Source organism: Paramormyrops kingsleyae, chromosome 15, assembly GCF_048594095.1.
Source record: "Paramormyrops kingsleyae isolate MSU_618 chromosome 15, PKINGS_0.4, whole genome shotgun sequence".
NCBI lineage: Eukaryota > Metazoa > Chordata > Actinopteri > Osteoglossiformes > Mormyridae > Paramormyrops > Paramormyrops kingsleyae.
In genome coordinates this window covers 11,515,600-11,528,693 of record NC_132811.1, presented here as the reverse complement: position 1 = coordinate 11,528,693, position 13,094 = coordinate 11,515,600, and the positions used below count along the sequence as shown (strand labels likewise).

The following is a 13,094-nucleotide window of genomic DNA, read 5'->3' as shown; positions in this document are numbered from 1 at the left end:
GCAACGAAACCACCTGAAGCTAAAATGAAATACATGTTTGTAACCACAATGCTAAATACCTGTCTATGTCTATGCCTACTGTGAGTACGTGATGCACAATTAGCTTAAGTAATATATTCATAAACGGGATTAAAGAGCACCTTTGCTCATCAGCGCCACCTCAGCCCTGCCGTCAAAGTACGCGGTTTGCACAGTTGCCGCGAGAAGTGTAAAAATTCAGGCGCTAAGGCACGCGCACTGTGGCACGTCCTCAGTGTGAACCAGCCCCTACCTGGGGTGTTGAGCAGGCGTGACATGCGGCAGCTGTATCCCACATGCTGCTCGCAGTACTCAGCGCTGCCGGTAATGGCGGAGACCTGCTCCATGGAGGCACTGTAGTTCAGCTGCAGGACGGTGCGCCTCTCCCGACTCGAGCCCGTCACAGACGTCTGCGGGGGCAGACTGTTTGTCACTGTCGTCCACACCTTGTCCTCTGAAGCGAATAAAAAAAAACGGACACATTGAACCAGGCTGGAGAATGACACGATGTACGCGCACTCATTCGGACCCGTGGGTTTTGTTCAGACGTAAAAATTTACATAAAATATTTACTCTCTGTGCATATATCCACTCTATGTACAATAAAATCCAAAGTGCCCATACAAAAACTCAAGTAAATGGCTCTGTTCAACAAATTTGAAATTCTGAGAATAAGAATGATCATCTTGAATAACTACAAGTATTTAATATTAAACTTGAATTAAATTTAAATAGCTAGAAATAAATTTCCCAGGAAAGAATATAGCAAGGGGGATATAAAATGGCAAAAAAAATTTCTCACGACAGATCCTTTTAAACTTCATAAATTGAAGTTAGTCTTTAAAGTGGCATGTGACAATGCAGCAAAGAAAAGGGAATAAAAATGAAAAATTAACTTAGAATAGTTTGGATTTTAATAACTGAAAATAAATTGAATTCGAGTTAACTTCCATACATGCATGTCACTTATTATATTCCCTGGTTTATCAATCCTTGGAATAATTTTAGGTAGTCAAAAAAATGATTTAAAACATGTCAGTCTTAGAGTAAACCGAACAACAATGTGAAGAAATGGAATTTTTTTTTACATTCACAGTTTTTGAAAGAAAAGAAACTGACCTTTTAGTTTGGCAATTTAGGGACAAAAAATATCAGAATTACCGAAGGTAAAATTTTAAATATTAAGCCCACAGGTACAGAGAATATGCTTGAAATGCCCATAATTCCACTTCATGCAAATAATGCTGAATGGAAATGCTAACAATAACCACAAGACATAGACTGTAAAATTAGACCCTGTTATAACAATAGCTTCATTAAAGAAATTAAAGCTGAGCTAAAATGAATGACCTGATTATACACCAATAAATGGTCTTGTAGCATATACATAATCTAAAGAATTATTACATCAAAATTCAAAATGGCATTTTGAGTCCAGATTACAGGCTCCAGAGAAATCTGATTGCATTAGGCAATCGACAGCACACCAGAAAATGAAACTTGGTCAAGGTACAATATATGCAGCCTTACAATTTAATTTGAGGTGATATCTATGGCACATTTAAAAAGAAAAAAAAAAACGCCTCGCAGTCTGAAACAGACAGCCGGACATGTTCACTGAAGCCAGGGGGGTGCCCAGTGGTGGGGCATTTTGATTAATAGACCCCCCCAGTCCCAGGTGGCGACATTCTGTCTGTCTGTCTCTCTGTCTGTCTCTCTCTCTTTCTCCCACTCCCTCACACACACCTCTTCCCCGTCTCTCATTCCTCGAGCCAGGAAGAAATTTCTGGACTTACCGTACTATTGTTCATGACTAAATACACACACGGTAGTTTTTGTAGAAAGTATTACGGCCATGCTCACGTGCTAAAATGTAACCTGCTGTAGCTGTTGAGGTGTGTAGGAGATACCATAGACAGCAAAGAAAACAGGGCTGCAAGCTAACCGAAGACAATGTCAGAATAGAACATTGTAATCTGCATCATTTACTTTACATTTTCAAAACAGCAACACAAAATATTGTCCTGTTTTACTGGATTTAGCTTCAAAAATGACCTAAAATACTTTTTTTCTATGACTCATACTCGTACTGTGTTGAACTGGACAAAACTCTTAAGAGATTTTAATATGAGTGAATGTTTAACGGTGTTTGAAGTTGACACGTTCATTTATGTTTTCGCTTAATGAAAACGTTGGTGAAGTGTTGCAGGGCTGTTGAGGCACCACTAAAAACCTTTTTCTGAAATTATTGATGTGTCTTGAATAAAAGAACAACTAATCCTTTGTTTTAAAGTTCTTTTAAGTGTTCTCTGATACCCAGGGTGATGGGCGTCATGACAACTGATTCAACTCTTAACTCCATGAACAGATTCCATATGGGTCCAGTTTTCAAACTTTAAGCATCAGCTGGATATAGTGAGTTGACATCTGCTATAGAAAGCTCAGAACGCATCATCTGATATGCTCAGTCCTACCATATTCTCCTGTTACTCTTCATTGCAGATTTTTGCTGTATTGCCTTCATGGTATTAAGGCAATTGTCAGTATTGAAATACAGAAAAAAAATGGAATTAAACGTTTTCATCAATGAAACATATAAAAACTAAACTATTCATTTTGTTTCATTATACCCAGTCTGCTAAAGTTATTTTGATATCAATGATATTATACCATTTTCTTTTCAGGTATTGCGTAGAATAGCTCTTTTAAAATTACTTTAATAGCTACTTCTTTCCATTCAAAAGACCCATTTCCATTCAAAATTAAGATGCATATGATGTGTTTTACAGGCTCATTAAAAATAAACTATGCCAAGTGACTTATTATAAATCTATATTACACAAAATGATCCTTAATATTTTATTTTATTATTATTGTTACTTTATTTATATAGCTCTTTTCTCTACTGCTCTGCTAATTCCTTTGTGTTGCATCTGTTTTTCCTGGTTTTCATGGGAGGAAGGTGGAGATTTTCATTTTTTCATATTTGCTGGTATTTTTGTTTTAATTATATGTACATAGGAGAACGTTGGAAACATTGTCATGATCAGACCACGATTGTATGACTTGGAGTTTTAACATGACTTCATTACTCTTCCTGCTCCAGCTGAGGTACTGTTGTGTTACAAAACAAAAAGAATCAGTTCTTCAAGGCAACCGCCGGAAAAGAGACACACCTTCAAGCACAGAGCACTGAACTTTGAAGCCCTTCAGATCCGCGACTCCAGTGTCTTTTAGAATTGCTCGGCATCCACCTTGCAGCTCGCTGCGAGCACGGGCAAAGGAATGCCGCACGCTCGGTCTTCACTCCCCATCATCGCACTAGTGTGGTCCCTTAAGCTTTGCCTGAATTTGCAATACCTTTGCTAGGCCGACAAACTGCACTATTACATCCTATGGCACATGCAGTGAAACTCACATGAAGAAAATGTCAAAAAAATATCCTCTACCTGTCATGTTGCAGTTTACTCTGAAGGGACTGAGGGGCCCACTTCCGTCAGGATCAATCCAGTAGGTATCTGAAGTCTTACCCAGGTGCTTGTATGCCTCACATGACTGCTCATAGATTGCTGCACAAAACAACACAAAATATGCTGACGTTTATGTCTTATCAATACAATCCGCAGACAGCAACCAGAGTTAGAAAGTTCAGGTCCAGAAATTCCAGACCAGGGTTTTGTTTCAACCAACCAGTTAAGTATGAAGAGTCACAGTCACAGGGAATGCAACTGGCTGGTTGAAACAAAATCTCGGTCTGGATTTTTACTTTCTGGAGCGGAACTTTCCACCTATGTCTTCTTCTATACTGCAGAGATTATAGCATGGATGAAAAGTGGTGAATATATGACCATTCAGGTTTCCCCTTGATTTTGAAAACAACCAAAGCCTAACTTTATCAATAGCAGTACAGGCTCACTTTGGTGGGTGTGATATTTAATTTAAATTACAGTGGAGTTATTCACTATTTTAGCCAACAGTTTCAGTTTCACTTTTACCTCAGTGTTGTTGAGTTGTGTAGAATGAGCACATCAAGTTATTCAAAATGACACAGGAATTTTTATTCTAAACTGTTATGATGAAAAATGTTATATTACATTATATATTGCAGTGCATATCACACAGGCATATGAATCAATGCTCATGATAACCAGCCATTTATTATTGTAACTGGTTTAAAATTTACTGGGCCTATTAAAAGTGAAGCAGTGTTCACAGTTTCCATTACAGCATAATTTAGCATTGTGGTCATCAGCATTTTGAGCAACAAGAACGTGAGAAATAATATAGCCCAGGTTATACCAAATGTGTGCTGACAATTACACAACATTAAAATCTGATGTATGGAAATTATCACAAATGGAGATTTAAAAGATGAAGAGGATTTGGATGCATTAAATATGTGGGACTTGAGATTTTTGACCCAGATATCAAGAGAATAAGAGCAAGACTTCAATGATTTTAAACGGTTACGAAATACATTTTTAAAAATCTACAAATCACAGCTGTCAAGTGGGCCATAGGTACAGCAGTGGTTGCAGAGAAGAACACTTATCCTGAAGCTAGTAAGCTGTGGAATCCACTTAACCATAATTACCCAGTAAACATACCCATTTATGAAAACTGCAAGTCACTCTGGACAAAAGTGTTTGCTAAGACCTCAAAGTCAGCCACTGTTAGCTCACAAAGATGGTGCTTCAATCCAACGATAAAATGCCACTTTTTTCAGTTTAATGTACTGAACTTTCAGCACATTTTTTCAGTTTCCTGACATCATTCCAAAATCCTTACTTTAAAAGATACTGTAGCTACCTCCCATTCTGTTACAGTACATTCACATATTCTATATTAACATGTCATATGTTAAATTAAAGCAAGTCCAGCGATATCTTTATTTATAATACACAGAATAGTCGTAAAGGATTTTTAAAGAAGTTAATTGTGCATTTTATAAGGCCTTGCTTATGAAATGTGTTTCGCAAAGACAAGATACAGCTTTTCATTAACAATCATAAATGTCCAAACATCCTTATTCATCATAGCCTCATAAGCTTTTAGCTGCCATGTTAGGGCAACAGTCTTCTCTACAATGAATCGATTCATCGCTTTCCTCCCAGTGCTGCCCTTCTTCTTGGCCCCTCCCATTCCATCCTGGATGACCTCACATCCCATATACTGGACTTTTCTTGTTCACTATCTTTTCAACTGGACAATGGGGTTTTTTCCCTGCCTCAAACAGCCGAAGTTGGATGCCACTATTTCCCTCGCGACTGTACCTTTTTGCTGTCAGTCACAGCAGGGATGTCCAACACCTTGCTTTGATTCTGTCACTCCAAACAAGAAAAGGCTTTGGCGCTACGCACCTTGAGGACAGCTCCACACCCACCTCACAAGTTAGACTGCTCAGCGATGGCTAACTGCTACCACACACCAGAGCTAAGCAATTCTGAACTGCATACACTGTTCCATCTTAAACTAGACGTTCACCTCTTAGGGTTGAACCCATAAAGTAAAATTAATTGTGTACCACATAACTGAACAATACAATGGTGTCACTAATTGCAACAGTGTCAGGAAACTAATGTTAATGCTCCCTGTGCTGTTTGGCTGATTTCCACCATTGTTTCAATAAGCGTTTAACATTTTTCTCACAATAGCCGCGGATGTTGCTCTGAATAAGTCAGTCTGGTAAATATGTAAAATGGAAAATGTAAACGAGAAAGCCCCAATTATCCATGATGGACACTAACAATGTCATTATTATAAAATCAGCTTTCAGCTTTTCATTTTGAATTTGTGATTGCTGTGCGGAAAGGCAAAACGTTATTTCTGTATAGCTCAATAAATGTTGCGGAGATGTGCACAACGGGCGACCCTCTCCAGCACCTGACTGAGGAGTGGACTGGGAGGTTCATTTCATCACAGGAATCCGATATCGCATGTCACATTGTCCATTAATGAGCGAAAAAAAGCAAATCCTGTTCTGACTCTCAGTGTCACAGAAGCAGGGCAAAAACCTAACAGCTACAAGTTAACCAGGTCTGATGTTCATGTCAAAAGGCTGATTTACTCTGACAAGCTGCGGCAATTGAGAAAATAACATCACGCTTAGAATATTTATTGCGTCAGATATATATTTCAGGCTGCTGCTGAAATAACTTAAAAAATGAGAGTTTAACTGTTTAAAACTTATAAAAGTTTATGATTTGCATTAGCCCAAAACAGCACCACTAGTTCAGAGTGTGTGTGTGTGCGTGTGTGTGTGTAATTTGCATAAAAATCCAAAGTAGCAATCTTAAGAGCCTCACTAAACAGCTTTACCCTAATGGTAGAGCAGCTACAGACGACGCCTTCCGTGTGAGAGGCTGGGGTTTGAGTGTAGCTATGGGCTCTAGCACGTTTGTTAGAATGCATTCATTCGTGAACAGAGGGAACAATTTCCTTGACATTCAATTATATCATCATTACAAATGTAGGAGTGCATGCAGCGCTGTCTTGCCTTTTATTGTCCTCTCCCCCATCCCCCCATCCTAAAAAATGTGGCATAAGAATTTCACTGTGTTCCTTGGAACACACATAGCAGCAAAACATGATTCCTTTTTAAAACTAAACAAATAAGAACAAAACATCAAATACATGCTTGTATATGTACAGTGTATTAGACTAGATTAGATTAACATATGCATATGCAGAACTGGAAAGTAAAAAAGAAAATAAAAAATACAGACCAAATCCAAGTACAAATCCAGACCATGGTTTTGTTGCAACCAACCAGCTGAGAAGTCTGTGACTGCGACTCTTTATGCTCAACTAATTGGTTGAAACAAAACCTACTTTCTGGACCTGAACTTTCCACCGCTGTGTACATGTTAAAGCAGTGCCCTTACAGGTATGGCAGGTGGCTCCGAAGTACCCCGTTCCATCACAGCTACAGCGGAAACTGTCCCAGCTTTGCGTACACCTGCCCCCATGCTCACAGTGGTTTGGCATGCACCTGGAGGAAAGGGGGCAGTGCAGAGAGAAGGAACACAACAGAGAATTCAGGCACGTTCAACTGCTTGATTCCAAACAAGTTAATGACCAACACTCAAAGAAATAATAATGCATTTATATTGAATGTGCTTTTTATACAGATTTTTTCTACAATTCTTCAGAGCAACCTTGCAATTTGATGTGATAAGAGTTATTATTCAGATAAAGGGAACTTACACATGTTGGTATATGCAACACACTTTATTTACCACTTGAATCCAGCCAAGTTAATGATCAACACTCAAAACAATAATAATGTAGTCGTATTCAATGCACTTTTTTCTACAAAATTTTTCTACTGTTCTTTGGCACAGCCTTGGAGTTTGATATAAGATTTGTTATTCAGATTGTTCTAAAGAAATATTTAAGTACAGTGAACGCATTAAAATTCCTTCCATGTGTAACAGATGCTTATGAATTATCAATTCACACGTCCCCAGTTGCTTGGAAGCAACACGCCAAAAATATCAGTCTGTCTCTGCTCCCTCTGTTCTACTGACTGTGTCACTGTCACCTAAATCGTCACATAGACTGGCAGCAAAGGGAAAGAAGGCTCTGAAGAGGTGTGTGGAACCTCGCAACGGAGCTTCTTGAAGATGGCCAATAGAGGTACTTCATACTTCATATACGATAAGCAGATAAGTCAGGGAAGGCAATCACAGCTCATTTGCAGATCATTTGACTCTGCACTCAATTCTCTGTTTGATCACGCCTTGTACTACACCAAAGAAATGCTAATGATCTTGTCTGTTTCTTATCCGCCAAACTACCCATCCTTAGAATTTCCCTTGGTAGCACACATCTATTAAAGTTCAGCTATTTAATACACTGGGGGAAGCAATGATTTCATGTGGTGGAGCTCGTTTCCAGTTTTAAGTCCATCACTGGCTTACATCTGTCTGCTGTCTCCACAATTTTTTCATTAATGAACAACAAAATCTGCGTGCTTAGCTATGCAATAAGATGATTCAGTTGTAGATTGCAGATCATGACAAATGTTTTGTAGTAACACACTACACTACAAACAATACATTATAGTCAGAACTTAAAATGATGCATCGTGAAATAATTATGTTAATTTTATCTAAACATTTTACATATAGTATATATTTATTGAAATGTCCATTTCTATATTTAGTTAGGCTCTGTGTGTTTGCCTGAAGGTATCTGGCATAAGGTTCAATATGTCTGGATGATACTTGTTACTTGTTCTGCATAAAAAACAGTCTACGTTGAAAATGAGTTGAATTAATTTATTTACCGCTTGAATCCCTGTCATATTAATGGTTTTTCATAAGATTTCTTTATTTCTTTGCTCAAAAACAGACTATTGATTATATTCTGCAATCAGTACATAGATAACTTATTTTGGCCATTGCCAAATGCATATTGTTTTGTTGAGACAAATTTAACAACTGCACTGAATGATACTGTTACACTATTACACTATTTTGCTGTGTCTCTGTCTGCCAACATTATTGGCAGCCACAAAGATAATTTCTTTGACTCACATTTCTTCCAGCATGTCACACTGTATTACAGTGAAGGAAAACAATTTGTTTTTTTCTTCTAATGGATGGAAACAGAAAATGGGACAAAATAGTTTCAAGTATTCAAATGCTGCTGATATATTAAGGAAAAGACAGGATAAAATAAGATACCTGACAAGAATTGGAATTTCAGCAAATTAGGAGCAATGCTGTTTAAATAAATACGCGCAAATAGTTATAAACAAAGACCCTGATTGCAGTGGAGAGCCCTATTGCTCTCCGATTTATTGTCCCTGAGTTTGTTTCTGTAATGAACGCATATGTGCAGGAAACCCACAATATTTCATTGGTGTGCTGGTCAGAGATGAATAACAGAAGGCTAGTGATACAAAGTGATACACCCAGATTCAATATTGTTTTTGTTTCCTTTAATAAAAACCTCTTCAGTTCTATCCATCCATCTTCCAGCCACTTATCCAGTATAAGGTTTCAGAAGCCTGGAGATTATCCCAGGCAGGATAGGGCACAGGGCCGGGGACACCCAGTACGGGACGCCACTCTATCACAGGACACAAACACACACATTCTATAGGCAATTTAAAGACACCAGTTAACCTAAAGCTGTGTTTCCCATTCAGGTCCTCAGGGACCCGCAGTCAGTCCATGTTTTCGCTCTTTCCCAGCAAAAAATGTGGACTGTCTGGCAGGGAGCAAAAATGTGGACTGTCTGGCAGGGAGCAAAAATGTGGACTGTTTGGCAGGGAGCAAAAATGTGGACTGTCTGGCAGGGAGCAAAAATGTGGACTGTCTGGCAGGGACCTGGGAGGGAGCAAAAACCTGGACCGGCTGCGAGTCCCCGAGGACCGGATCAGGAAACACTGGCCTAAAGACATATCTTTGGACTACAGGAGCACGACACAGGAAGCACAGAAACTCTAGCCACACAGAACACAGGTAGCATTAGAAGTGTGAGGCAGCACTGTAACCCACTGAGCCAGTATGTCATCTCTATGAGTTCACGCTTCCACAATTTACGAGTGGATGTCAAAGACAGCCTTGACTTTTTGTGACTTCCCCAGCTGGCCAGGGTTACTTATCTGGCCATCTGTGCCTGACTGGCAGAGTTACTGTACAAATGTTTAGCCGGAAAATTCCCCATCCGTCGTGTCTTTAGGTGCAAAGAACATGTTGGTGGGGCCAGACTTTGAGAAAAACATTTGTCAAATATTAACAACTTCATCTGGAGTAGTCACATTCTGGCTTAAATCGATGACATGCTCATGAAGTTAATTATACACAGTACCAGTCAAAAGTTTGGACACAAACTTTTTTGTACAATTCTCTAATATCAAAGATATAAACACTATAAAACAGCATATATGAAATTACACACTGATCAAAAAAGTATTAAACATAAATAATAATAATAATAATAATAAAAATAATATTTTTGGGGGGGAGGGGGGCATCTCTGTGGGGATGTCAGGATGTTGTTGGTTCCATCACTGGCTGCTTTTAACTATTTGGTCAAACTCCTCCAAAACCACCATCCTATCACTCTCCTTTGTAGGCAGCTTGGTGTGTCCATTGACTGGCACTGTATATGAAATCATACGCAGAATTTTGTATGTTATATACAGTATGTGACAGTGAAGCTTGGCATCTGAGCACAGGCTCACTAATCCGGCACCCCTGATTCTTTTAGGAGGTTAAAGGCCCATCAGACTATATACAGTAATCTGAACCAGCAACCTTCTGATCGCAGGCACAAAGGACAAACCTACTGAGGCATACTGGAGAGGTGGTCGTGATTAAGATATACCACAATATTTCCATTATATCCAAAAAGAGACTTAGCATACGGCTCAACATATAACTTAATCTTAACATATAACTTGATCATGTGTAAATATTGTATATGTTGGTGTATTAGCAGTATAAGGAGTAATATTCTGTGATGAGTCCTACATGCAGCTCCGACAGACCCAAACAAGCCTCTATTCGGCTGTCTGACAGAGGAGGGCTGCAGTACCGCTGCCCTGGCGGGACACGGAGGCGCCCGTCAGCCCTCCACCCGACCGGAGAACGTGTCTGTATCCCCAGCGAGTCAGGAGGACACCTCTGACGGAAATGGAGGGGAGCCGACGGGGAACCCCGGCCCGTTCTGTCTCTTTATGCTCCACTCGCATGCTGCATAATCGAAAGCGACACGCATATAATGCAATAAAAATGCGTTGGCGTTAGCTTAAAAGGATTAGACTTGCAGGGGTGACGGCAATGACAACCCACATCTCTGGGGAGGTGACCATTTACATTTACACTTACATTTACTTTCATGTGGCAAAACACTTTTGTCCAAAACAGCATACAAGTGAGGCAAATAGCGCATCACAGACGTACATGCCGTCGCGGAGGCGACTAGGCCTGAGCGCAGCTGGGCTGAGCTTCCAATAAATGCCCAGGTGTAAGTGTAAGTAGAATTTCAGCAAGTGCTACACAAGCACAACACCGAGAACATGCAGGGAAGACAGACAGACAGCAGAACCCACCTGACAGAGCCCCCCCCCCACACCTGACAGAGCACCTCTAGAGCCGTTTAAAGCAAATTCTAAGCTGAGGTTTCTTGTGATTCCGCTCAGGTGCTTCCGTACTGCGGGTCCCCCACTGTTTGTGTGTGTGTGTGGGGGGGGGGGATTTAATCATTTACAGGGGTTAAACAAAAACATTAGTTTACATATTGCAGCAGATGGCAAGGTCAGTTTTCCATTACACGAGCCATCATATTATTTATCATAGCCAAGTGCGAACTCAAATAAAATAAGTGTAGGTGAGAATTGTACTGTATATATCAGGGGGTAAACAAATTAGAAGCATAATTATCAAAATAAATCCACACCTCTAAAAAACTGTTTTTTTTTTTTGTTAAAAAACACAGCAGCTGACTGTTATGGTCCAAGTCACGTTTTTATATTAAACTCATACACTTGATACTTTTATTGAAAGTGACTTTCTGTAGAGAGAACGGACCTTTGCATTATTAGCACAACAATCTACTTGTTGAGCTACAAGAGCTTTTTTGAATCCGAGATGGAGCTCAGTTTGCAGTTCTGATCACAATCTTGGCTGATGCCAGGAATAAAAAAAATGCAATCATGTGTAGAAAGGAAGGATAAAATAAAAAAATAGAAAAGTTAAAGTGGAAAAATAGATTTATAGTGGCTGAAGTGAAATACAGTGAGAGACACTATGTTTTCCTACTTAACCACTGCAGGTTAAAAAAATGATCTACCCATAAATATCCTGTCAAAGATTTCAGGGTAGATATTGTTTTTAATAGGCATTCTCTGTGCGTAACATACAAAGGAGTAGGTTGTTTAAAAAAATCACATGATCAGATAGATAGATAGATAGATGATAGATAGATAGATAGATAGATAGATAGATAGATAGATAATTTTTTTGATCCCAAAGGACATTTAGTAATCATGTTTTCATTACATCTGCTCTCATTGAAATTACTATGAATGGTGCCTCATGCAGATCCTATATTTAGAAGGGTAGCAATCAGCTAAGAGATGGTAGTGGTTTTATCAGTTGAATTTTAATGCAAATTCAATGTATCTTTAATGCTTTACTGTTACTTTACTGCCTGAGCATGTATGCCTAGGTACACCGCAATGGCCTTTCTTACCACAGTGTAACTTTTCGAGTAAATTGGACGAGTGACCTGCAACCAGAGGGCCTTGACATAATCAGGGATTACATTCCGAATCAACAGAGGCGGATAGTTCAGGTCCAGAAAGTAAAAATCCAGACCAAGATTTTGTTTCAACCAACCAGTCACAAAGAGTCAGTCACAGAGTATTCAACTGGTTGGTTGATACAAAATCTTGGTCTGGATTTTTACTTTCTGGACCTGACCTGTCCACCTGTCCACCAAATCAACCACTTGCATTGAATAAAATATCTGAGGATGAATCCGGTTGCACTGATTATACAGTTTTACTGACAGAAAGAGACACCCGACTTGTAATTGCCAGATCGGAATCATGTGATCACCACTGATAAAATGGCAGAAGTCAGTGAGTGCATAACTATTTCATCTGCATTTACTGCATGCAGTATGCCCACTCCATCAGAAATAGACCTCCTTTATTCCTGACCCTGTAGGACCACAGACTGCGCAGCATATGAAGTGTGCAGACCTTTTAACAGATGACTGCTCAGCCACAGTATCTGGAGCTAGCGAGCAGCTAAGTAGTTTAATTAAATAAATAAACAGAATAATTAGTTTAATCAAGTACTTAAGTGGTCAGGTAGAATGAAATTCTGCACATCTCACGTTCCTCCAGGATCAGGATTAAAGATGCCTCAATTAATGTAGCTAGTGCAGGGTTCTCTCTGCAAAACTGAAATCTAAAATTATCCCCGTCTGGCTTGAAGTGTTGGCTGAAGCTGGAAATCTGCAAAGGTTGCAGTGTCATCTGCATCCTGGATCACAGAATGACTAGCCTCAATTATGCTTTCAGTGTAGGTTCGGTTTCAACATTGGTAACG

General features: G+C 39.4%; 1 protein-coding gene across 2 annotated transcripts in view; it reads right to left on the bottom strand.

Moving 5' to 3' along the window:
- Positions 1–13,094, bottom strand: part of LOC111854993 (contactin-associated protein-like 2) — a 314,095-nt gene that overhangs the window by 99,111 nt on the left and 201,890 nt on the right. For both annotated transcript variants that reach the window (XM_072700030.1, XM_072700031.1), the window contains 3 exons: positions 6,903–7,009; positions 3,468–3,587; positions 272–472 (listed from right to left, as the gene is read on the bottom strand). In XM_072700030.1, coding sequence (XP_072556131.1) covers positions 272–472; positions 3,468–3,587; positions 6,903–7,009 — 428 coding nt within the window. The remainder of the gene's footprint in view (positions 1–271; positions 473–3,467; positions 3,588–6,902; positions 7,010–13,094) is intronic.